This window comes from Littorina saxatilis, linkage group LG2 (genome assembly GCF_037325665.1).
Source record: "Littorina saxatilis isolate snail1 linkage group LG2, US_GU_Lsax_2.0, whole genome shotgun sequence".
Lineage (NCBI taxonomy): Eukaryota > Metazoa > Mollusca > Gastropoda > Littorinimorpha > Littorinidae > Littorina > Littorina saxatilis.
Genome location: NC_090246.1, coordinates 15,272,138 through 15,299,267, shown reverse-complemented (window position 1 = coordinate 15,299,267; position 27,130 = coordinate 15,272,138). Strand labels below are relative to the sequence as shown.

Below are 27,130 nucleotides of genomic sequence, written 5' to 3'. Positions count from 1 at the left end.
GAGGCCAGTAACACCTGTCCTCTTTTATGCGTGTAAAATGTTTACTTTCACGCGGACACACACAAAGGGTATGACAAATAATTGCAGTCGACATAGACACAAAGCAAGGTAGGGGAGACCGGGGCTAGTCCGCCCCCGGGGCACATCCGTCTTTGTCTGTTTATTCTTACGTTTGCCACCTTTTAGTCATTCACACCATGTGAGAGTGGTGTCCCTTCTTCCCGCCATATCCTGCAGAAGTTCAGAGGTTGCGCGCCCATATATCGTGAGTACAGATCACAAAAAGTGTTTTTCTTCATTTTTGTGTGAGCTTGGGAACGAGTTACGGTACACATGCACTTTTGTGCATCCGTGTGAACTCGTGGTACCTCTGTGCTATCGAGGATTCAAACCTGTACTATCGGGGATCCATTAAGGTTTCCGAGACTGTTTCGTTTCTATTGAATTGGTCTCGCGGAAGAGCCGATTCTAAAATTTGCATAGGTAAAACGATCGCTTTTTTGGTACAAGCCTCTGGAGTAAATTTTGTGATTAATGTTTTTGTGAACAAGAAACAATTGACAGGTGGCTTTATTCCATCTCCCTTTTTCCCTCCGCCGCGATGTAAATTTGAATAGTTGAAGGTGAAGTTAGACACTAACTAAAGAAAGTGGGGCTGCCCGACACCCCTCGAGTCGAATATGTGTTAATCTTGTGATGCGGCGCGCAGGATGTGGCCGCTAAAACTGTCTTTTTGCTTGGGGTCTTGGAGTGAAGACAGCGTGTATTTTGTGCGTGTTTCTTTGACGCCTTGTGTGACATGTCTGTCACGGGCTGAAATCTTTTCGGGATGTGAGAATTCTTTTGATTTTCTTTCTGTAAATGGGTAAGCAGTGAGAAGAATAGTATGCTGCTTGGGGAAAGGATTTATTTGAATGTTCAAGTAGATTGTTTTGTGAGTTGGAATGTTTGGGAGGACTTTTGTTTGTTGAATGCTTTAGAAAACCGTTGTTTGAGAGAACGGTATTGTAGGCATGTTATTTGGTAGGAATGATGTGTTTTGTTGTTCAACGAGTTAGCTTGTGGTAGTTGAAATTGTTGATTTGTTTACGTATGCTTACGGCGTGCATTCTGTGCTTTGCAGGATGGCAGAGTGTGCGACGGGGTTTCTTTTTAGAGGGGTGTAGTTAGATTCAGTTAGTTCTTTTTTAGCTGGGTTTTAGTTTCGTTAGGTTTTCGTAGACTAGATTTCGTTAGAGGGGAGCAGTTAGTTTTAGTGGAGGGATTTTGATCAGGTTTTGTTAGAGTTTTTGTAGATTTGGGTTTTTTTGAAGAATTGTTTTTAGGTGGTTTTTTTTATTGTTTTGTTTTGTTTATTTGTTGCTTAACGTCCAGCCGACTACGCAGAGCCATATCAGGACGAGGAAGGGGGGGATGAAGGGGGCCACTTGTCAAGCGATTCCTGTTTACAAATGCACTAACCCATTACTGGTGTCCCAGCAGGCTTTAGTAAAACTAAATTAATACCTACTGGAAGATTACCAGTTTCCAGTATGTTAAAATAGGCTTAACCTATCTACTGCTGGACTTACATCAGAACACTAACAGATTAAACTATACATGAATCGCGAGACAAGCGGCAAGAGAAGAGATTTTTGGAAAAAATACAGGTGAATGAGCAAGAAGGCAGAAAAAAGAAAAGAATTCATGAAGAAAAAGAGAGCATGACAGGAAAGAGGAACCAAAAATCTACCTAACAGCAAACTAGAAAGCTCCTGCGGTTCCAAAAACAGGAGGGGCCTTTAATTTCATAACCGCAGTGCCCACTGCGGGAGTTTTTTTTTAGATTTCGTTTGTTTTAGATTAGAGTCTCATTGTTTTTGTTTTTTTTGGATTAAAGTTGAGAGTGAGGATTTAGAGTAGAGTGTAGTTTGGGGGAAGGATTTAGTGTGTTTTTAAAGGGTAGCTTTAGAGGGAGAATTTAGAATGCAGTTTTAGAGTGAAGAGTTGAGAGCATTGTTGTTTTTTTGGAGTTGTTTAGTCCTATAGTAATACATTGAAAGTTTTGTATTTGAAAGTAAACCCCCGTTATCCCACACATTCCCCATTTCATCGTATGGAATAAAAGAACCTGGTAATATAACTTGTGTCGTTTGCTTGAGTGTTTGAGCTCGGTAAGAAAGAGTAAAGTAAATTGGCACTCGGTTACATTTGTAACATGAATGCATGGGAGTTGACTTAGGTTTTGATGTCGAGTGAAAGTGCGTCAAGTTAATTAAGGTCGAGTTCTGACGAAAGTTTTGCTTCTTCCTTCCCATGTTGTGCTCGCTATCTGGCACTAGAGTTGCCTGCCCGTGCGGGGACAAGTCCGCCTATTTGTCATGGGGCATGTTCGCCGTGAGCAGTATGTACAACAAATGTTCATGCGCACATAAAAACTGTTTGCACATTGATATCAGCCGTACACATTTGTCTTGATGTAAAATAAAAAATCAGTCTTCTAGTTCATCAAACTCGCCAGTTATGCTACCAAAATCATAAAAGTAGGCGGACTAGCCCCGGTCTCCTCGCCAGTTATGCTACTTGAAAAGCATAAAAGTAGGCCGACTAGCCCCGGTCTCCCCTAACGTAATTTTGTGTTACATTCTTTCGTATTTTGTCATTGGCATTTTTGAACCTAAATATTGAGGGGAATTAAAAAAGCTTTCCCAATAAAGCTTGCCCACTACTAGTCTTGTACCTACTATGGGATGAGAGCGGCGGCGGACTTGCCCCACCCTGTAGGTGGACTTACCCCGACTTGGGGCAAGTTCGCCTACGTATGGGTAGATCTACTATGTACAACAAATGTTCATGCGCATAAAAACTGTCTGCACGTTGATATCAGCTACACATTTGTCTTGATGTAAAATAAAAAATCAGTCTTCTAGTTCATCAAACTCGCCAGTTATGCTACCAAAAGCATAAAAGTAGGCGGACTAGCCCCGGTCTCCCCTACAGTTTCCGTGCACAAGGGTCAACGACACTACACCTGTTGGAAGTTTTATAGCGGATGTTTTATCGTCTAAAACGTCTGGGGAAAAAATCTAGATAGGTTAAAATGTTAACATGACTTGAACATGTCTAGTGTCAAATAATTCAAACGCAGTCACGCGTGTGGGTGCTTGATGGACAGACTCAAATGCAGTCACATGACGTGAATGTCGGATAACATAGTCCAACATAGTCCACAAGAGTGCGTGATCGTGATTGACAGGTAATTTAAACATTCAGTCGTGAACATAATATGAATGCCTATAAAAGTTAAAAATAAAACATGTGTATTTTTGATAGATGATTAGGATCCAGCCGTTACTGTACATGAAAGAACAAAACAATTCACAGTTGGAGAATAGAACGCTGAACACTGAGAATTGCAACACAAAAGTCAAGGATAGCGCAATATGATTCACAAGCACACAGGTCTGTTCTTGCTTAATAGATTAAATAAATGCAGTCACTGGTTAACATGGCCTGATCGTTTAGGATACTGCAACCTAGTAACTCCCAGTTTTACGGTGTCTTGTTAGGTACGTTAAAATATGGACATCAGAATTACCTGTACGTCTTGAATAGTGCAACGAGAAAAACATGTTTGTATTTTTAGACCAGGTTAAGAAGTCCTGCACAAAAGACCCGGTAGTATCGCACAACCAGTCACTTCAATGCGTGCACAATGTGCACTTTCTACTGACATCAAAAGTCGTGGTCCGCGTTCAAGCTGCAATTTTAAAACACTGCAAAATGTATCTGCACACTTTTTGCGAAGAGACGACTCTTGTTACTGAGTAGACGCAGTGTGTGCGTCGAGTTTGCTCAAGACCAGACTGGCTGCGACTGCGTCCTCAATGGCAATACCTGCACGCATGTCAAAAACCGAATTCAGCAAGAAATATACTATATGTTTTGGTTACTTTATGATACATGTACCATTAGTCATTTCTGGGAAATTAGGGTCGCTTCCTCCCAGTGGAAACTAAACAGAAACTAGAGTCGCGCTACCAAGATGTGTTTGTGTTTATAGGAGCATGTATTTGGATTTCGTCTCCAAAACTAATCGTGGTAAGAAAAAAATAATGTAACAGCTTCGCTCGACTTCATTTAGTGAGCGAGCATTTCAGATGTAAACGTGCATCGCTGTCGTGGTTAGGTTATCATTTGAAACGTTCCATTTTCTCGCTCTTATCACGACACTGCGACTGCTGCAGAATATCCCAGGGCCACATTCATGAGCATGCAACTAAACAAGAGTTTGTATGTGATGCAAATTCTTCTGCTTTTGCTTTCTGGGGCTACAACTCCCACGTGCGCTCTTTGATTTTTCTTTTCAAGAGTGGGCTTTTACTTGTATGCCCTCCCCCAACCATCTCCCCTCCCCTTCCCGGCCCCATTTTAGGCAGTTATAATCCGTTTTTGGAGGCAGTGATGCAAATTTATTGAAATGATTCTCTTGTTAGCACGGATCATGTTGGGCAATACAATGCGGCTAATTTAAGGCAACATCTTTTCAGACAACAGTTTCAGGGCAGACAGATAGCTAGGGACCAATTTATATGCGCTGCCACACACGCCTGAACAGTAACTTCCTTAGACAGTCAGGTCACATAACATTGTGATAAACGTTCAACAGGACTAGCACAGACACAGACAAACCACGTCAAAAATCATACACGCATGCGCACACGCACGCAATCACGCTTACACACACACACACACACACACACACACACACACACACACACACACACACACTCACTCACTCACATACGCGCGCGCAAACAGAGAAATATAGTGAAAAATAAAAATAAGAGGAAGATAAGATAGAGAGAGAGAGAGAGAGAGAGAGAGAGAGAGAGAGAAAGAGAGAAAAAGAGAAATCTCACGAACGCTTCCACTGCACTAGTGAAGCAGACAGCTTACCTAACGATTTGAAGACAGTTGTTTCGGAGTTCCTTGGCTGCACTTTTCCAAGGACCAGTTCTCCGATTTCGGCAACAATGGTAGCCTGATGAAAACAAAACATGATGTCCGCATTGCATCACGAACGCATGCCACAAGGGTTGCATTTGAATCTCTTTAAATCGAATATAAATGACCTAACCGGAGGGTGACACCCAAAAGGCAAAAGCTGATTCTTTTAAACTCTGAGTTTGCAAACATCTATTTAATCGAGCTGTTAGGGGCGAATCCAGCACCGCGTATGTCATCAAGAAATGCGTGGTAATGACTTCAAGCGACGGATGGGCATTGACAGTATAGAAAACGTTATCTCAAATGTAAAATTCGTGTAAATAGTGTTGGATGCTTCCTTCGTTTGACTGTTCGTTTAGGTTAGCTCGTTCGAACGTCGACTGTTTTTGTTTTTTGGGTGGGGGGGTTGTTTTTTAATGAGAGCCGCTTTTTACCCCTGCCTTGATGACGTCACCGCTTTCCTTGAGGGCGGCCTCTTTAGAATCAGCGTACACAGCGGCGGTCTGCATCAGCAGGGGGTCGATCTCGTGCCAGTCGGGGCGACACGAACCCACCGCTATAACACACACACACACACACACACACACACACACACACACACACACGCACACACACACAAACGCACAAATACGCACACACACACACACACACACACACACACACACACACAGTGTGGTTAGGCACAGGACTTATGATTGTACTCTACCTGTGTTGACTAGGTTCAAGCACGCTTCTACAATGCACATCGATGTGCTTTACTCAGACTAACAAAAATAGACTCGCCTCTGAATCTTGTTTGTTTGTTTGTTTACTTAACGCCCAGCCGACCACGAAGGGCCATATCAGGGTGGTGCTGCTTTGACATATAACGTGCGCCACACACAAGACAGAAGTCGCAGCACAGAGGGCCCCAAAGGGTTTAAAGTCGTGATCGTGATTGGCGTTTTTTGACCTTTCTGTGACCGTGATTGCCGACATTTCCATTTCTGTGATCGTGATGGGACTTTGCCCGTGATCCGTGATGACAAAAAAATCAAGTCTCGTGATCGTGATCGTCATTTGTTTTCGTGATCGTGATGGGCATTATTGCAAAGCATTTTATTTTCAACGTACATTTTTCACAGCTGTATCACTCTATGATCCTCTATTCGTCAAGGTGTTTGTGATCGTGAAAACAAAAATCAAGGTAACTGTGATCGTGAAAGCTAAAATTTCCCTTCCCCTGATCGTGATGATACCCCCCTTTGGGGCTTCATGTCTCACCCAGTCACATTATTCTGACACCGGACCAACCAGTCTTAGCACTAACCCCATAATGCCAGACGCCAGGCGGAGCAGCCACTAGATAGCCAATTTTAAAGTCTTAGGTATGACCCGGCCGGGGTTCGAACCCACGACCTCCCGATCACGGGGTGACGCCTTATACCACTAGGCCAACCGTGCCGGTCGCCTCTGGATAGTCACATTTCAAAATCAACAAAATCCATCCAAAAGAACATAGTCTTACAAAGGTCTAAACACGTGATAGTCATGAAGGGTAAAACGTGTCTGATTTTCTGTGTTTCTTTATTGTTGGTTTCGTGTGTTCTTTCAATGTCACACACTGACCGTGTCTCACAAAGAAAATACTTGTTCTCCTTCAGTCTTTTTTCGTTTACGAGAGAGAGAAATATGGAACAAAGGACATTACTCTGAAGCAGACCATCTTTCTACTTCCAACTTCGATAGTCTCCCTTCTAATAGGGAAAGGAGGGGAGAACAAATCTCTTTGGAGCGGGTACTTAAAAAAAGACCAACCGACCTACCTGTCAAACGAAATATACTGTTCAAAAAAAGAAACGCATAGCTTGTAATATTTGGTTAATTTAGTTATATGGCTACAAGGATATCCACCAAACTGCAGAAAATGTTTATCTGGTCGTCGACCTTTCGTCCATTGCCACAAGTGAGCTCTGCACGTGACGCATGCGTTATCAGTGGCTACAATGTCAAAATTGCTCATTTGGCATGACCACTCGTCATGCTTCAGTGTAATCTCGTGAAACTCGGGGAATATTGAGCTCTCACCATGTCTTCCAAAACCCATAAAAGCGGATTGTTCGCCACAAAGAAATCAGACGACAATTCAGCGACGAAAGATGGCCCGATTGAGCAGAGAAGACCGCCAAATTGCATTGGGTCGTTTACAAGCAGGCCAAAGTCAAAGTGCAATCGCCAGGCACTTCCACGTGTCCCAGAGCACCATCAGTAGACTGTGGGTCAGGTTTCAAGCCACTGGCTCCGTTGCTGACTTGCCACGAGCGGGAAGACCAAGGGCGACAACTGCTGCTCACGACCGCTTCATACGGCTCCGCCACCTCCGGAATCGTTTCCTGTCGGCCTCATCTTCTGTCCAGGCTCTCCCCGGGCCACACCGATTATCGGACCAGACCGTGCGGAACCGCCTGCATGAAGCTGGTTTGAGAGCTCGCAGACCTCACAGAGGAGCTGTCCTCACCCGCCGCCATCGCCAGAACCGAGTGCAGTGGGGCAACCAGCACCTTCGCTGGACCGTCCGGAATCACTGGAGACACGTGTGGTTCAGCGACGAGTCCTACTTCCTGCTCCAGCGACATGATGGTCGGAGGAGGGTCTACCGGAGAGTAAACGAACGTTACGCGCCCAACTGTGTGGATGAGGCACCCGTTCATGGTGGTGGAGGCGTCATGGTGTGGGAGGCGATCAATACCGCTGGAAGGAGCACCCTGGTGCACGTCCAAGGGCGTATAACTGCCCAGCGATACGTGGAGGAAATTCTGCGCCCACACGCCCTTCCTCTTCTGGCTGACCAGGATGCCATATTCCAGCAGGACAACGCTCGCCCGCACACAGCACGACTCACCACCCAGTTCCTCACCGACCACCATGTCCAGGTGCTTCCCTGGCCATCCATGTCGCCAGACATGAACCCGATAGAACACCTCTGGGATGAATTGGACAGACGTGTGCGCAGGCGAGAAGAAGCGCCGGCAAATCACCGCGATCTATTGCAGGCACTTCAGGAGGAGTGGGACACCATCCCACAGCAAGATATCCGGCATCTGATCCAGTCCATGCCCAGAAGGTGCCGGGCAGTTGTTGCTGCTCAAGGCAGTCACACCCCCTACTGACTTGACAGCCTCGGCACCCAATCGTATTGATTGACTGATTGATCTGAAGATGCAAATGAACTGTGTGTGCATTCAACTGTGTCCATACCAAATTTCAAACAAATAATCTAAATATTGGATTTTCTGTTAATTTTTTCCAAAAATAAAACAAATTTGGCAAGTAGCAACTATGCGTTTCTTTTTTTGAACAGTATACTAACCGGTAAGTTCGACCACTTGCCGACTTGATTTCCGGTACAGCAAAACCTCTGTTTTAAAGACCTGGGCCGACCAAAGTGCACGAGAAAGTTACCAACCGGTCAGTAGCCGGCCGCGGTGTTGGATTGATTGAAATCGAGATTTGTTGTGATTTCAACGAATCAGACACTGCGGTTTGTTCTCTCCCGTTTGGGTGGCATCCACTTTCGGTTCGTGCACCTAAATGTACCTCTATTTTTAGACACCCTCTTTCGTAAGACTTGATTAAGAGGTCTTAAAACATGTACGACCGGATAATCTCAGACATTTAGAGGAGTCTTAAAACATGTACGACCGGATAATCTCAGACATTTAGAGGTCTTAAAACATGTACGACCGGATAATCTCAGACATTTAGAGGAGTCTTAAAACATGTACGATCGGATAATCTCAGACATTTAGAGGTCTTAAAACATGTACGAACGGATAATCTCAGACATTTAGAGGAGTCTTAAAACATGTACGATCGGATAATCTCAGACATTTAGAGGAGTCTTAAAACATGTACGACCGGATAATCTCAGACATTTAGAGGAGTCTTAAAACATGTACGACCGGATAATCTCAGACATTTAGAGGTCTTAAAACATGTACGACCGGATAATCTCAGACATTTAGAGGAGTCTTAAAACATGTACGACCGGAAAATCTCAGACATTTAGAGGTCTTAAAACATGTACGACCGGATAATCTCAGACATTTGGAGGTCTTAAAACATGTACGACCGGATAATCTCAGACATTTAGAGGTCTTAAAACATGTACGACCGGATAATCTCAGACATTTAGAGGTCTTAAAACATGTACGACCGGATAATCTCAGACATTTAGAGGTCTTAAAACAGAGATCTTAGTACGTTATTGTCATCTTCAAACCAGTAAAATACCGGAAAGTACCGGTTGACACAAACACAAACCATTGACATGCGCTCCAGATTTGACCCAGGCTGCCTTCAGCACAGGCGTGCTGGAATTGGTGGCAGTCACAATGACGTCAGCATCACGCACAGCTTTTTCTGCGTCATCAACAGAGGTCACGTGGTTTCCTAGTTCTGCTGCTAATGCTTTGGCCTTCTCCGGTCTGTGATTCCATATCGTCACCTAAGGAAACAAAAATGAAATCTTTACGTAGAGGAAGTATTTGGGGGCACTGCAACCACGCACACAGACACAAACACAAGCACACACACACACACACACACACACACACACACACACACGCGCGCGCGCGCGCGCGCGCGCAAGCACGTGTATACATAGACAGCAATGATACAGAAATGCGAGACGGTTATGACCCGTTGAGAACGTCAGTCTTTATATGTATAAAATATACCAGATATCAACCGTTGATATACCGATAATTCTCCGGTGAACGCCATCTTTTTCAGTGGACAACCCTCCCCCCCCCCCCCCCCCCCCCCCCCCCCGTCCCGATGCAATACTTTCCCCCTTTCAAGACCTTGCTATTCCGTATATTTTGGGGTCCGCTGTCTTGAAATGCCCTACACTGACCTGGTGGAAGTTGTAGAGATGCAAGAGAGCGTGAAAGTGTGAGCGAGTCTAAAGGGGGGTGGGGGGGGGGGGGCACTGTCTTGTAATGCTCTACACTGACCTCGTAGAAGTTGTAGAGATGCGAGAGAGCGTAGAAGTGTGAGCGAGCCTGGACCCCGGCTCCAAGAATGGCCAGCTTCTTGGGACTGCCTGACACCAGGTGCTGTTACAATAATATTGATGATGATCATGATCATGATCATGATGATCTTGATCATGATGATGAGTGATCATGCCGATGAAGCTTTTTTATGGAGCACGTCTCGAAAATAGCTCCAAGCGCTTTACAATTGTAATGTCAAAACATGAAGAAAGAAAGAAAAAAGCCCACAACTCACAGATAATAGGACAAAGTAAAGTGAACTAACGCAGCACACACAGTATAATAGTACTTCATTAATTAATAGAGCAGCACCTCGGGTTTCTCTTCATATTTAGATTATCGACATCGAGAGACTGAAAAAGAGACACAGAGAGAGAGAGAGAGAGAGAGAGAGAGAGACTCGGAGAGAGACAGACAGACAGACAGACAGACAGACAGGCATATAGAGACAGACAGACATACAGATACAGGCACATGCAGCGTTAGAGGGAGACAGACACAGATAAACTCACACACACGAACAGTCGGACAGCCAGACACAGACAGACAAACCGAAGGGAAAAAAGGGGAAAGACGGGGGATTTGCGGTGCCGATCGCCTGACATTATGTACTACAGTATGAAGTCTGAGTGACTGACTGACTCAAGTGGTCAATGAGAATTCTTACTTTGGTCGCGACAGCGGAGGCCGCGGCTGTCCTGTAAGCAGTAATCACATCAGCATCCAAGATCTATTAACAACAACAAAATAATAACATTAAATTACAAACATTCTCCAAAAGAACTATCTTTAAAGCACTCATTTATTTTTCAAAAAAACAAATACTCAGCGAAGCAATGACAACATGCAACGTTTTCTTGTCAGTCTGTGTATAACCGTCTTTACCCCGCTGTGTATCACAAGACATAGGTGATGAATTCCATTATTTATTTGTCTGTGATTTTTTCAAAGAAGAAAGAGCTGAGTTGTTACCACCTAATGCACTTAAATTTAAAAAGTTGTTTGCTACGCTATACGAAGAAAAAGAAATTGCTAAAGAATATTTTGGACTTTGTTGATAGAATTTGTAACAGCTTTTCATAATTTTTTTTTATTTATTTTTTATTTTTTTATTTACTACATTAGCATATATTGATTGTATTGATTGTATTTATTGTTCAAAATGCCCCCATGGGTTATGGACCAATAAAACTTGAACTTGTGTGGTTAGGCAGCCACTCACCAATGTCGAGGGATGCATGCGATAGTAAGCAGAACTGTTTTCACGGGAAGGACTGTGCCTTTAACAGTCAGTTTTGAACCCTTCCATGGTAGTCACTGGTAGTCACAGACACTTACCGCTGTGGGGGCTCCAGTCTGGCAGTGGAAGAACACGATGATACAGAGCCTATAGTAAGAACTGCTTTCAAGGAAAGGAACCTCAGGTTCAGTGGTAGTCACTGGTAGTCATACTGAGACACTTACCGCTGTGGGGCCTCCAGTCTGGCAGTGGAAGAACACGATGATACAGAGCCTATAGTAAGAACTGCTTTCAAGGAAAGGAACCTCAGGTTCAGTGGTAGTCACTGGTAGTCGGCATAGGCACTTACCGCTGTGGGGGCTCCAGTCTGGCAGTGGAAGAACACGATGATACAGAGCCTATAGTAAGAACTGCTTTCAAGGAAAGGAACCTCAGGTTCAGTGGTAGTCACTGGTAGTCATACTGAGACACTTACCGCTGTGGGGCCTCCAGTCTGGCAGTGGAAGAACACCATGATACAGAGCCTATAGTAAGAACTGCTTTCAAGGAAAGGAACCTCAGGTTCAGTGGTAGTCACTGGTAGTCGGCATAGGCACTTACCGCTGTGGGAACTCCAGTCTGGCAGTGGAAGAGCACGGTGAGGGCGCTGTGGGTGGACAGACCGCCACTGTTGTGAGGGAAGAAGGTCAGGAGCTTGGTGCTCAGAACTCCGTCACTCTCGCTGTAGGCTGGCATCACACCCAGGAACCTGAAACGTCACAATGCCGAGTGTCGCACAGCGCCTCAGTGCTTAAAGGCACAGTAAGCCTCCCGTAAACCATCACAGACACTGTCAGGTTTTTACACACAGTACAAACACCTTTCCATTTGAACGCTCACCGAACGAGCGAGCGAGCAATTTTCAAAGAATTTATTTTTGCGTGGGTTATCTTACCCCTGAGCCATCGTGAACCCGTCTGATCCAGTTTCCCTTTTTACATTTAGTCAAGTTTTGACTAAATGTTTTAACGTAGAGGGGGGAATCGAGACGAGGCTCGTGGTGTATGTGTGTGTGTGTGTGTGTGTGTGTGTGTGTTTGTGTGTATGTGTGTGTGTGTGTCTGTCTGTCTGTGTGTGTCTGTCTGTCTGTCTGTCTGTGTGTGTGTGTAGAGCGATTCAGACTAAACTACTGGACCGATCTTTATGAAATTTGACATGAGAGTTCCTGGGTATGATATCCCCAGACGTTTTTTCATTTTTTTTAATAAATGTCTTTGATGACGTCATATCCGGCTTTTCGTGAAAGTTGAGGCGGCACTGTCACGCCCTCATTTTTCAACCAAATTGGTTGAAATTTTGGTCAAGTAATGTTCAACAAAGCCCGGACTGCTTCGGTATTGCATTTCAGCTTGGTGGCTTAAAAATTAATTAATGACTTTGGTCATTAAAAATCTGAAAATTGTAAAAAAAAATTAAAAAAATTATAAAACGATCCATCATTTTCTGATTCCAAAAACATATAAATATGTTATATTTGGATTAAAAACAAGCTCTGAAAATTAAAAATATAAAAATTATTATCAAAATTAAATTTTCCAAATCAATTTAAAAACACTTTCATCTTATTCCTTGTCGGTTCCTGATTCCAAAAACATATAGATATGATATGTTTGGATTAAAAACACGCTCAGAAAGTTAAAACGAAGAGAGGTACAGAAAAGCGTGCTATCCTTCTCAGCGCAACTACTACCCCGCTCTTCTTGTCAATTTCACTGCCTTTGCCATGAGCGGTGGACTGCCGATGCTACGAGTATACGATCTTGCTGAAAAATTGCATTGCGTTCAGTTTCATTCTGTGAGTTCGACAGCTACTTGACTGACTCGACTAAATGTATTTTCGCTTTATAACGCGAATGAGGGCGTGACAGTGCCGCCTCAACTTTCACGAAAAGCCGGATATGACGTCATTAAAGACATTTATCAAAAAAATGAAAAAAAGTATGGGGATTTCATACCCAGGAACTTTCATGTCAAATTTCATAAAGATCGGTCCAGTAGTTTAGTCTGAATCGCTCTACACACACACACACACGCACACACGCACACACACACGCACATACACCACGACCCTCGTTTCGATTCCCCCTCGATGTTAAAATATTTAGTCAAAACTTGACTAAATATAAAAAGCGAAAAAGCCTAACGGTTTTGAGGTTTGTGTTTCTGCAACTGTTTTGACATGTGCAACTTATCCAGAGAGGGTGAATAAAGCGAATGAAATTGTTTTGAGCGCTCTAGCGCCGTTAGTTTGTCAGAACAGGAGGTGGTCCATATTAGGAGTCGGTCCATATTAGGAGCCTTTCCCCTACATGCACACACGGCCGCACTGGGGACACACTTAGTTAGCTTACACCAACACATCTTGATCATCTTCATCAAAATGAACAATCTGCTCCTCTGAAATACTATATAATATTTCAAAATGCTCAACAAACACATCATGATTCACTTTATCTACAACTTCCTCTGTTGTTGATCCCCATTTTTATCAAAGCAAAACAAATGAAGGGAAGCCACTCTGCCATTACGCACCCCAAGCTGGCGTGCCCAACAGGGCAACACACGAAATACCGCACATTTTCCAACGAACTTACCCATCTACTGCCGGGATTCGCAAACAAGTTCGAAGCGGCTGAATAACACCGGATTGTGGACGGTTAGAGAATTTCCCCAATGCACTTTCGATGACCGGTATAAGCTCATCATACTTCAAAACTTCTTCAACCACTTGCGCGGAAATCAGACGAATGTTTTCCACCATTTTGATTCTGTTGTGTTAAGACTAAGAGTAATGTGATATTCGCTGCTGACAATGACATGGTTGCATATTTGACCCATTTCTTCCATTACAAGGCCACGATCAAGGCTGTCATTGTCAGCAGCGAATATCACAAATTAATTGAACCTGTTCGCTGCTAGGAAAGATTTGTACCCAAAGCAATACAAGTAATTTACGTTAATTGACAACAGTGTGCCCTTGATGTATTTTAAATGAATACACTACAGACACACACACAGTAACACACACAATGTTTGTTTTTTGGTTTTTTTTCTTCTTCTGTTGTTGTGTATAGAATGGTTTGTTGCCGGTTAAACCAAGTTATACACAGGATGTCAGTTGACCTCCTACAAACAGCAACATGTTAACAGGGTTAATATGCAGGCAAATAAAAGTTACAGAGTGGCTCGAGATCCGGAGCCTGGGGGCTCAAGCACCGGCAGTCACCACTCACCAGTATCTCACAAAATAGAGTTTCCTATTTTTCACTTATCAGTTATCTTGCCTTCATAGCTCGGTCGGTAGTGTAATGCGCTGGAGATCATGAGGTTGCCGGTTCGAGCCTTGCCATGGGCAGTCCGTTTTTTCATTTTTTTTCTGTAAAATAAAATATCTGTTTAACTGACTTATCCTCCCCCCCCCCCCCCCCCCCCCCCCCCCCACTCTTAACTTTCCTTTGCTCTATTCTTTATTCCAAAGCATTTCGGTGATCGAACTGAGATTGCAACAACAAAGCAGCTTACGAGTCACTCAAGGATTCGGCATTGGCCATTGTCCCCGATAACTGAATTTGTCCGCGAACCAAGCAACATGTGTCACTGGTCCCGAGGCTAGACTGAAGCAGCATTAGTTAAAACAAAATGCAGTAAATAAATACTTAAAGGCACAGTAAGCCTCCCGTAAACCATCACAGATACTGTCAGGCTTTTACACACAGTTTGTTTGTTCGTTCATGGGCTGAAACTCCCACGGCTTTTACGTGTACGACTGTTTTTACCCCGCCATTTAGGCAGCCATACGCCGCTTTCGGAGGAAGCATGCTGGATATTTTCGTGTTGCTATAATAACCCACCGAACTCTGACATGGATTACAGGATCTTTTTCGTGCGCACTTGGTCTTGTGCTTGCGTGTACACACGGTGGTGTACGGACACCGAGGAGAGTCTGCACACAAACTTGACTCTGAGAAATAAATCTCTCGCCGAACGTGGGGACAAACTCACGCTGACAGCGGCCAACTGGATACAAATCCAGCGCGCTACCGACTGAGCTACATCCCCGCCTTTTACACACAGTACAAACACCCTTTCATTTAAACACTCACCGCTTGAGAACATCCTAGGTGCCCTCCGTAAAGAGCAAGGAATTTTCAAAGAATTTATTTTTGCGTGGGTTATCTTACCCCTGAGCCATCGTGAACCCGTGTGATCCAGTTTCCTTTTTACATTTAGTCAAGTTTTGACTAAATGTTTTAACGTAGAGGGGGAATCGAGACGAGGGTCGTGGTGTATGTGCGTGCGTGTGTGTGTGTGTGTGTCTGTCTGTGTGTGTGTGTAGAGCGATTCAGACTAAACTACTGGATCAATCTTTATGAGATTTGACATGAGAGTTCCTGGGTATGAAATCCCCATACGTTTTTTTCATTTTTTTGATAAATGTCTTTTAATGACGTCATATCCGGCTTTTCGTGAAAGTTGAGGCGGCACTGTCACGCTCTCATTTTTCAACCAAATTGGTTGAAATTTTGGTCAAGTAATCTTCGACGAAGCCCGGACTTCGGTATTGCATTTCAGCTTGGTGGCTTAAAATTTAATTAATGACTTTGGTCATTAAAAATCTGAAAATTGTAAAAAAACATAAAAATTTATAAAACGATCCAAATTTACGTTCATCTTATTCTCCATCATTTGCTGATTCCAAAAACATATAAATATGTTATGTTTGGATTAAAAACAAGCTCTGAAAATTAAATATATAAAAACTATTATCAAAATTAAATTGTCGAAATCAATTTAAAAACACTTTCATCTTATTCCTTGTCGGTTCCTGATTCCAAAAACATATAGATATGATATGTTTGGATTAAAAACACGCTCAGAAAGTTAAAACAAAGAGAGGTACAGAAAAGCGTGCTATCCTTCTTAGCGCAACTACTACCCCGCTCTTCTTGTCAATTTCACTGCCTTTGCCATGAGCGGTGGACTGACGATGCTACGAATATACGGTCTTGCTGAAAAATGGCATTGCGTTCAGTTTCATTCTGTGAGTTCGACAGCTACTTGACTAAATGTTGTATTTTCGCCTTACGCGACTTGTTTCACAATGTAGTCGTCAGTTAGTAATTTGAATGTGACTTGATGTGAGCCTATCTGCAATAGCACGTTATTATGTACCCCTGACTATGCACGAAACAAACTGCTGTGGTTCACAAGAACTCTAGCGATGGCTTTTGACTGTTCAGAGGAACTGGCAATAGGCATAAACCGTCGTCTGCTACGAGAACCACGACCTTGCGTGAGCCTGCTTCCGGGCTTTTCTTTTTTCAAACTTTCAAAACTTCGAATTGTACTGATCTTGTCTTGATGAAAAAAGAATTCTTTTATGATTTAAGAATGTTTGTGTAACAAGCTGTCAATTTATTATTTAGATTTTAAAAGTTAGGTCTAGCGCCAAAACGCACCACGGTCCGATTGTCTCTGACACAATCCGCAAAATTAATTCTTTAAAAATTGCTCACTCTTTACGTAGAGCACCTAGGATGTTCCCGTTTGGTGAGCGTTCAAATGGAAGGGTGTTTCTGACAGTATCTGTGATGGTTTACGGGAAGCTTACTGTGCCTTTAACATGGAAAAAAACAAAAAACAACAAACGTGTTTTATTTATGGCAAAAGATAAATCTACTTTGCATCGAGATACTTCAACAGAATCTCGCTGACACCTGCTTCGGAATGAACCGCGCATCTCTCGCTTCAAGATACAAGATACAAGAGATACAAGAAATTTTATTGTCCTCATCAATACAAGGAAATTTGGCATGTGTGTGGCAAGACATAATACACTGATACATAGACATTTACAAAGCAACAACGGTTAGTCGCTCACCAGTGACCGCTCTGTTGCCGTAATAGTATGAACTTCTTTCTGAATCCAACACTGATTTTTATTAATCTTTCTCCACAGTTCTTTGAATTGAACAGCGATTACAAACTCCTACACAAACTCAAAATAATGATTTACAGGGTGAGCGCTCATGTGAGTGCCGGCTCCTGAGCCTTGGGGTTTGAGCACTGACTCGCCGGTGCTTGAGCCCCCAGGCTCAGGATCCAGCTCGCCGAACCTCCAGCCACAGCCTAAAGGTTATGAGGTGTAAGAATAATTTTCAATTGTATTGAAGTGAACAATTGTGCACTCGAAACTGAAAACCGCCGGTTAGGATTTCTACTTGTATAAATAGCCTACTTGCACAGTACGGCCCCGAGAAAGCTCTTCAGCGGCAAAGCCCGTAAGTTCCCTTTGCTGTGGGCAACAGTAATTTAGGCTTTATTAAAGTTTAATGGCAGCGGCTTTACGGATCGAGCTTAGTCACGCGTTACTACGCTTTTGCATGGGGGGGGGGGGGGGGAACATAGATTTGACAGCACTTTTTCCGATCCTTTTTTAATTTCAAACAATGTGCATGATTTACCCACCGTTAAATAAGTCTGTTTGCAAGTTTTAATTTTTTTTATACAGTATTTGAAGGAAATGGATACTTATGTTGTCGCTGTTTAGCAAATGTTTCTGCGGTGGATCAATTGTTCAGAACTAAATAAGTAAATGAATGATAAATAAGTAAATACATAAATTAAATAAATGAGTAAATAAGACTGCACAAATAAAATTAAAATCCTCATAAAACATGACGGTTTCTCCTGTTGTTGTAAACAATGTTCTCCGGAAAACGTGTGAAAGCCAATTACTGCCTTTTCCTCTGTTTCTAATTTTGTTTCTTTATTTTCTTCCTTCTCCGTCTGCAAAAGAGATGCTGAAAGAACAGAGAGATTACAGTTATGAGTAGATCAAAACAATAAGTAATCAACATATTGTATGAAAAAAACTGTTTAAGGGCGATACATGTATACATACAAACGCTCATACTCAGAGGCTTGAAAGTACGAAATGAATGTTGAATTCAAAAAAATATGAAAGAATGTAGAATTTTGGAAGGAATTTTGTATAGTATTGGATGCAGAAAGAACAGCTCTTGTGAAAAAAAAAACTATCACAGGCCTGAAACAAGCAAGTATTTTACTCGCCATGGCGAGTAGAGATATGTAAATGGCGAGCAGAAATGTTAATCTACTCGCCAAAGGCGAGTAAAGTTGCTGAAACAAATCGTTGGTTTGGCGAATAAAATTTGCTCTCTGGCTAGTAAATTAAGAGAAGTACTAGCCAAAGGCAAGTGCCCTATTTTGTGGATTTTCAGCGCTTTGTCAGTATGTTCTGTGCCTGTTCACTTTTCGTCAATTCTAACGTCGCGACTGAACCTCATTGCTGAATGCGTATTGAAACAGCCGATACATGAATGTCTTTCATTATATTTGCAGACCTAAAACATGGCATCACAGAAGTTCCGTAAATATTACGTAAGGGGAAGCACGCTGCCGTTCGAGGAAGACAAGACGCATGAGTTCAAGGGTCATCTGAATTTGTGCCAGGAGGAGATTCCACCGTGGGCACAGGAGACCAAGAGAGAGAGGGGCAGTAGGAAGCCTATTTCAAGGTTAGATGAGGCGTGAATATGTTTTTTAAAAGAGTTTCTGGTTCCTTCACTGACCCTGGTTTTTTTTCTCCTATTCCTAACCCTAGAATTTTGTTTTGATCCTTCAACAAAATAAAATAAAAACTTGATTTGCAGACTACAGAAGGGAAGCTTATCTTCTCCGACAATGAGGGGACACAACTTGCATTTGTTCAGGCCAATAATTAAGCCATATATATATTAACAAATATGGAAAAAATAACCAAAACAAGCCTTCACGTTTTCACCAATATTTCGGCCTCGTGGCATATATATCTATAAAATGCTACTGGGTAAAAATACTGTAATACATGTATTAAAAAAAAATTTAAGTAGCGACCTGCCTACTCATTGTTTTTGGTTGGTGGTTTTTTTTGTTTGTCTTGTCATCCAAAACAAACTCTCTTTCTTTTTTTTGCTTTACGCAAAACCAAACATTTACACATCATCAATTATCAAGCTTTTCAGTGTTGGGGATAACATGATGATCAAGGTGACCAACCGTATTTTGTGCTGCTGACCATGTAACTTTTTTCCCAACTTTGGAAACAAACATGGAGCTCCGGAACAAGAAAAATGTAGGTCAGAGGAGAAGGAATGTTATCTCACACAGATACAGCTTATCAGGCCTAGATATAGATAGCAATGATATTCTAGATGGGAAAGATTATCGCACACAAAATGCAGTCACCATGTCAAGGTAACCAGTAACACTAAAGCTGAAAGAGACAGCAATACAGTGAACACTTCTTTGAGACCTTAAAGCCATATGTACTCGATGACTATACACGCTAATTGCTTTACCAACAGCTGAAGACATGCTAAATTAAGTTCCCTGCAAAATATTGTGGTCTAGGACCCCTTCAATGTTGAGATATGTTAATTTTCATTTTGATCTGGATCGTCCTATTTATAGATTTGCCAACAGAGGTAGCGTTGACGCAAGGGAAATAACTCCGCGTCTTTGTTTACATCCAAAGTTTTTGAGACTCTAAAACAAGCTGTAATGCATGTATATGGTCCGCGCATGGCGACATATCGTCATTACATGGTCTTATGGTGCGTTTGACATCGATTATGGGCAAACTACACTTTGTAAACACGGGAGCGCGTACATATGCCTTTAAACAATCTGAGAAAATCATTAAATTAAAAATGGAGTTTTATATTTGAGCCAAATTTACTGACGAATGAAAAATCTGCAAAAGCAATTTTTGAACAGGGAGGGAGTCTCAAATAAGGGTCTTAAAGGGGGGGGGGGGGGGGGGGGGAGCGGTCCGTTGTATCTTGACTTGGTGTGTTGTTGGGTGGTTTTTATTTTTTTGGGGGGTGGGGGTAGGGTTAGGGGGATCAAAAAAAGTACAACTGACAGGTTAACTTTTCTCTTCTTAAATTTACAGTAAAATCCATGTACCAGACATGTTGAATTGAGACACCCTAGAATAAATGTTTGTTACTTTTCAATTAAATGTTCCAAAATTGTAGACTTTCCTGTCTTTGAGTCTTATTTTGACAGTCTATCTGTTTCTGATTCTTTGAATGCAATGAGAGCACAGGTTTGTTTGTTTTTAAACATACCAGAGTGTTATGTTGTGTTTTGGTGTTTGAGCGGTGTTTTTGTTGTTGTTGTGTTTTTATAGACTTCAGTTTATAGGCCTACAGTGTCATTTTCAGCAGTACTCAAACTAGGGGTACTGAGAAGTAAGCACTCTAAATTTATACGAAACGTGCAACAAGAGTTAGTGAGAGTTATGCAGAAGTCCCATCTCTTGGTACCTGAGAGAGTAACAAGCATCGAAATGAACAAGCGACTTTCATCCTCACTTTCAGAAACCTAAATGCTTTTCTGAATTCTGGCCTGGGAGGCACCGTTTTCCTGGGAGTCATCGACTCAGGGAAAATCTTTGGTATCAACATGACCAAGCTCACGGTATGTAGTTGTGACATTTACCCTGGGAACAAAATCTGTTCATAAATATAAAGAAAATGCTCTGTAATTGCCTGGTGGGATCTGTTTTGTGAAATAAAACATACTTCAAGGTTAGGCATTTATTGTTCTTAAAGATGAATGTATCCCTAAAACTAAATGTTTTACCCTAAAGAGTCACATTTAACGTAATTTTTTTCCCAAGAGTCATGTAAATATTACTTTTCTAATAAAAAATAAAAAAAACATTTTTACTGAATTTTTTTCTTCTCAAGGACAAACACCTTGAAAAAAATTGAAAAGCATTCCAAAGAAACAAATCTTAATTTTTTTGCCATCTTTGCCTGTAAATCGGGGGTCTTAAAAAAAAAGTTTCACAGTATTTGTCTTTGCTATTGTGCAGAGAGATCACTTCCTGAAGAGCGTGGACAACTTGATGCGACGCTACGACCCCCAGGTGTTGCCGCACCAGTACAGCGTACGCTTCACACCTGTCGTTGACGCCAAGAGCACTCAAGAGGCCATTGTACAACTTCTGGAGCATATCTCCAGGTAAACCCCCCTTTAACGGAATGTCTGTTACTGCTTGGCAGAAAAAAAGCATTATTTTTCATGTACAGCAGGGATGGCCAAATCTCAACATTTAAACTCGCCAATCGTGCAAGTAACTTCAAGAAAGTCACTAGCCTGCCAGAAATTTCAATGGCCCGGTACATACCACAATTGCTGCATCTGCAGCATTTATAACACTTTGAAACTAGTTTGTACAACCTGAAGTGGTGCATTTGACAAGCATTTTCACTGGTCAGCCGGGCGAGTTGCCAGGCTGTTTCTACTGGCCCGTTGGATTTTTTACTCGCCCCTGACGATCGGGCGTACGATTTGGCAGTTTGAAATGGCATTTAGACACTAGGTCAGGCGGGCGGGGTGGTAAGACGTCGGCCTCTTAATCGGAAGGTCGTGAGTTCGAATCCTGGCCACGGCAGCCTGGTGGGTTAAGTGTGGAGATTTTTCCAATCTCCCAGGTCAACGTATGGCTTATCCCCCTTCGTGTGCACACGCAAGCACAAGACCAAGTGCGCACGGAAAAGATCCTGTAATCCATGTCAGAGTTCGGTGGGTTATAGAAACACAAAAATACCAAGCATGCTTCCTCCGAAAGCGGCGTATGGCTGCCTAAATGGCGGGGTAAAAACGGTCATACACGTAAAAATCCACTCGTGCAAAAACACAAGTGTACGTGGGAGTTTCAGCCCACGAACGCAGAAGAAGAAGACACTAGGTCTACTACATACATGTCTGTTATAACCGCAGATAAGACTGCTGATTTACAATAGAACTTCTTGTCTCATAACATACGCAAACTTGAGTCAACCCTGGCCTTTAAAAACCTATCCATTCAAATTGTATCTAGATCACTAAGGCCAAAAAAATTAATAGGTGTGGTTACGGTAACATAGCCAAAAAAAATAGGGTAGGAAGGTAGGCAAACACTTTTTTACTTTTTTTTCTAATGTGTACAAATTAAACCTACTTGACAGGGAAATAAGTGTGCGACTCGGGCGCTTTCGCTTTCATTGCGTTTTCTGCACTCGTTTTCTTGTGTGCTTTTTTGGTTTTTTTGGAAAAATGTAATAAAAAGTTATAGGGTCGGCCCCTAAAAATAGGGTAGGTCGGGTTACCGTAACCACACCTATTTTTTTTTTAGGCCTAAACAACTCTCTATCTGTAGTATACAAAGTTATGGCTGTGCATGGCTTTACATGATGTGTGTGTGCGTGCGTGCGTGCGTGTAGAGAATTTTTTGTGTTGATTGTACATAATTCCTTATTGTGTGTTTGTATCTGGATGGTATTTTCCCAAAGCGGATTTATTGTTACATTATTTTGCTAGATTATTGTTACATTATTTTGCAAGAATATGTATGTTTGTCCTTGATGTTCAAATAGTGTATTTTTAATCATAGTTAATATGTAAAGCACAGAGAGCATAGATACCTGTGGTTTGCGCTACAAAAGCAATCATTATTATAATTATTCAATTGCCGTTAAACAGTACTTGAGAAAACTTTCTGTCGTTTATGCTAGGTAGTTCAGTTTAATCATCATAGATCTCGCTGTCCGGTCTAACAATATAGAAGTGTGATTGACAAGAAGAAGAAGAAGATCATCATAGAGTATGATTCTTAGTTAATTTGTTTCACTTTTTTTCTGTTCCAGTGAAGAGCTGACTGATGCAGACAAAGAGAGAAAACACATTTTCCGGACAAGCAATTACTGTTGGTGTCACAAAGATGCTACTGCCAGATACAACAGCGTAAGTCTCAGAGTCAGATACAGATGTGAGGGACTTCTGGAAATAGGCCTTGCTGTCTGTAAATGTCCCATCTTTGGTTTCTTTGCAATCTTTGAAATAAGGTTGGCATAGCACCTTTTAAAATTTGCCTAGAAGTGTTTTTTCTTTGTTTGCTTGTTTGTTTGTTTGTTTGTTTTTATTATCAAAATCATAAAAGACCTCCTTCAAGACAGTTACCACAGTGCAACACATTCTTTTCACACATGATCAGAGTAGGAATCAAGTTCCAGCCTTCAATCAACATGATTGGGGGCCCGGTAGCTCAGTTGGTAGAGCACTGGACTTGTGATCGGAAGGTCGCAGGATCGAATTCGGGCCGGGACGGACACGGGTCAACTTTATGTGCAGACCCAGAGACGGAAGCCATGTCCCACCCCCGTGTCATCACAATGGCACGTAAAAGACCTTGGTCATTCTGCCATAAGTGCAGGTGGCTGAATACACCTAAACACGCAGACACCTGGGTAGCGCGACTCCGTTGCTGCTAGCTTTCCACTGGGAGGAAGCGACCCGAATTTCCCAGCGATGGGACAATAAAGTAATGAAAATGAAAATGAACTTGCTGCTGTATTTTTTTTTTTTTGGTGTGTGACTCCTGGTAAGCTACTATTTCAGTTGTTAGAATCACATTCTGCATTGTATTATGGAAACAGGAGAAGAAGAGTTTTAACGTGACTGCCTAATGCTTGAAGCCAGAACTTGAGCAGTCGTACAAACAGTCAGGTAGCCAGTACAGTGGAACCCTCCAAAAATCTGAGAAATTGAGGAGGAAGTCTTAAAATGGGGGTAACTTTACAGAGGTTATGAACAGAAAGTCTGAAAAATCCAGGTCTTAAAACGGGAGTCTTAACCCTTAGGCTGGTTGTCGTATACTGTCACCTGGTTGTCACGACATATGTCGCGCTACTGACTCAGTGACAGTCTGTTTGGTCGGTTCCGATTACCTCCCATGGATGCGAAAACCTATAATATGACCGTTTTTTGTTATTTTTCTCTCTGTTAATTCACCAGTGGCTACGTAACATGTGTTACAGAATTGCACCAGTGTAAGGGTTAAAAGTGAGGATCCACTGTATACGGGGGGAAAAATAAAAGGCCAAACTGAAGAAATGTATGTACTTAAAATAGTGTTGTGGATTTTTTTAGGCAGACATTTGTACTTCACTTGCACTAGTGGTTTAAACAAACCTGGACCAGACAGCCTGACAGTTAACAACGTTGGAACAATTTTGTTCTCAGGGTGTAACTTCTACAGACTTTGTGTTGGAAGTGATCATCAAGCCGTGGGACGACCACGACCCACGCAATCCCAGCCTGGGAGAGGATGAACGCGTCAGGATCCAGCCATACTATAACAATGAAGAGGGCAAGGTTTTCTTCAGGAAGCAGGCCAGTGTGGTTCAGGTAAGGTGGCCATGAATCAGCCTCCAAGTCTGTTTTGAATTTCACGGGGATGAAAGTAAATGTGCAGACTTTTTTCAAAAACATTTTCCCTTCTAGCATGTTTTGGGAATTTGACAACCCGTCCAGAAACAGTCTTTTAATTGGGAATTTCTTGATTTCCTACATTTACAAAGTAGCATTTTTCTGATTTTGAAAATTCGCAGTTTTTCCCTGTTTCAATTATACTTACAAGTGCATGTGCAGGCTCTGATTTGAGCAGAGTTTGAGCTCTGATTTCACAGCTTTTGCGAGGCCCTTGATGCAATGAAATTGCAAAGAGAAACTAAAGAGCAATCACAGGGGGTGAGATCGGGTCTGAAGGGTGCATGAGGCAAAAATGGGATCAATTGGACTTCTAGAAATTGAGTTATACCCCTGTCACACTAGGGCTGCGTCCTCACGGCATTCCCGTGGCGTCCAAGAAAAGGCGTTCCTACCACGCACATATCAGAACGCTGAGCGACGGTGCATACTTTGTGCATGGTCTTGGCGACCTCACCATGTCAAATGGAGTTGCCACCGCGTTACTCCGGCGCTGTAGGAGACCCTACTGCGCGCACCTTGGCTTTCTCCATTTTTCTTGGACGCAGAGAGGACGCAGCCCTACTGTGACAGGAGTTTTACAGCCCTTCTTTAGTGAAGATTGTCATGGAGGAAAAAGAAATGTGCCACAAACCTGGAGAGTATTTTAGAATTGTTTTAAAGAGTAAAACCTACCTGTTAAGGTTAAACAAAGGCAGAGCCTTTTTGTACCACATGGAGAAAAAAATATGGTAGTAATTAACTTCGGTATTAGTATCTCTTTGTCCAAAGAAGGTGGAAGTATTTCTTTATTCCATGTTGATCTACCAGCTTCTAAGTATAGTTGCCTCCCCTGACAGTCCCCGTGGTCTTGGAATAGGTGAAACATGGTTCAGTGTGATCATTAAATTCAGTTTACATACATTAAATTAGATAGAGAAAACCCGGAAAGGAGGCTTTTTTCCCCCCAAGGAATACAGAGTTTTGTATCCACACTCTATTTCTTTAATCATGGGCTGAACTGTGTGCATGCCTGTATGTAAACGTTGATTGGTTGCTTGGCTAACTTTGGCCATTTTTGTCTTGAACTGCAAATTTGAAGTGTTATTCTGTTTGTTTCAGTACACTATCTGTGACCTTGTCAGGATGACACGAGATGAGGTGCAGAAGAAATATGATGAAGAAATGGACAGGTGAATATCTCATGCTCATTTTCTAAAACTTGTGTGATCACAAAATAGTTGAATTTTAATTTGGTGTGCAGTATCTTTACTCAATAAAAACAGAAAAGAACTTCGCAGAGTTATAATTTTTTTGCTGAATAAAAGGGTTTTCTCTCGTATGAAATGAAAACAAGTCGCGTAAGGCGAAATTACTACATTTAGTCAAGCTGTGGAACTCACAGAATGAAACTGAACGCACTGCATTTTTTCACAATGACCGTAGTCCGCCGCTTGTGCAAAACGGAGTGAAACTGACGAGCCTGTTCAGCGCGGTAGTGGTTTCGCTGTGCTGCATAGCACGCTTTTCTGTACCTCTCTTCGTTTGAACTTTCTGAGCGTGTTTTTAATCCAAACATATCATATCTATATGTTTTTGGAATCAGGAACTGACAAGGAATAAGATGAAATTGTTTTTAAATCGATTTCGGAAATTTGATTTTGATAATAATTTTTATATTTTTAATTTTCAGACCTTGTTTTTAATCCGAATATAACATATTTATATGTTTTTGGAATCAGAAAATGATGAAGAATAAGATGAACGTAAATTTGGATTGTTTTATAAAAAAATAATTTTAATTACAATTTTCAGATTTTTAATGACCAAAGTCATTAATTAATTTTTAAGCCACCAAGCTGAAATGCAATACCGAAGTCCGGCCTTCGTCGAAGATTGCTTGGCCAAAATTTCAATCAATTTGATTGAAAAATGAGGGTGTGACAGTGCCGCCTCAACTTTTACAAAAAGCCGGATATGATGTCATCAAAGACATTTATCGAAAAAATGAAAAAAACGTCCGGGGATATCATACCCAGGAACTCTCATGTAAAATTTCATAAAGATCGGTCCAGTAGTTTACTCTCAATCGCTCTACACACACACACGCACACGCACACACACACACGCACATACACCACGACCCTCGTTTCGATTCCCCTTCGATGTTAAAATATTTAGTCAAAACTTGACTAAATATAAAAAGAGATAGAAACTGTGTAAAATTATGAATAGAGTTTTAAGTCTTTTGTTTCTGTGTACAGGTTAAAGCAGCGGTATGAAGAGCTGCTGAGGAAGAAGGCTTTAGTGGATGGAAGCTGATTATCATCAATTTTACTGGTGTGAGAACTCTGTGTGTGTGTGTGTGTGGTATATGTGTCTGTGAAAATGCAAATGACATGTCTGTGTATGAGACGAAAGCAGTGTGCAAAGAAAGCTTTTTTGAAGGTTTGAGAGATGTTTCAAATGTTGAAATTAAATGGCTTTTGCTGACAATTGATTAAAAAGAAAGAACTAA

The 27,130-nt window shown here is 42.0% G+C and overlaps 2 protein-coding genes across 4 annotated transcripts; one reads left to right on the top strand and one right to left on the bottom strand.

Moving 5' to 3' along the window:
- Positions 1–1,321: 1,321 nt before the first annotated feature.
- On the bottom strand, positions 1,322–14,282 carry LOC138958304 (ketimine reductase mu-crystallin-like). 2 transcript variants are annotated; one of them, XM_070329414.1, is made up of 8 exons: positions 13,902–14,269; positions 11,869–12,016; positions 10,696–10,758; positions 9,987–10,088; positions 9,292–9,475; positions 5,424–5,545; positions 4,939–5,023; positions 1,323–3,876 (listed from the first exon to the last, which is right to left on the bottom strand). In XM_070329414.1, the coding sequence occupies exons 1-8, from the start codon at positions 14,066–14,068 to the stop codon at positions 3,800–3,802; spliced, it is 948 nt and encodes a 315-aa protein (XP_070185515.1). In that variant the 5' UTR covers positions 14,069–14,269; the 3' UTR covers positions 1,323–3,799. The 2 variants fall into 2 exon arrangements, with proteins under 2 accessions (XP_070185516.1, XP_070185515.1); XM_070329415.1 differs by lacking the exon at positions 5,424–5,545 and having other exon boundaries at positions 1,322–3,876; positions 13,902–14,282.
- Positions 13,834–27,130, top strand: LOC138958306 (uncharacterized). Of its 2 annotated transcripts, none has more exons than XM_070329416.1 (8): positions 13,834–13,963; positions 18,673–18,848; positions 20,697–20,796; positions 21,197–21,345; positions 23,013–23,109; positions 24,388–24,552; positions 25,735–25,805; positions 26,877–27,130. In XM_070329416.1, exons 2-8 carry the CDS (start codon positions 18,682–18,684, stop codon positions 26,932–26,934), a joined length of 807 nt encoding a protein of 268 aa, XP_070185517.1. In that variant the 5' UTR covers positions 13,834–13,963; positions 18,673–18,681; the 3' UTR covers positions 26,935–27,130. The 2 variants fall into 2 exon arrangements, with proteins under 2 accessions (XP_070185517.1, XP_070185518.1); XM_070329417.1 differs by having other exon boundaries at positions 13,850–13,998.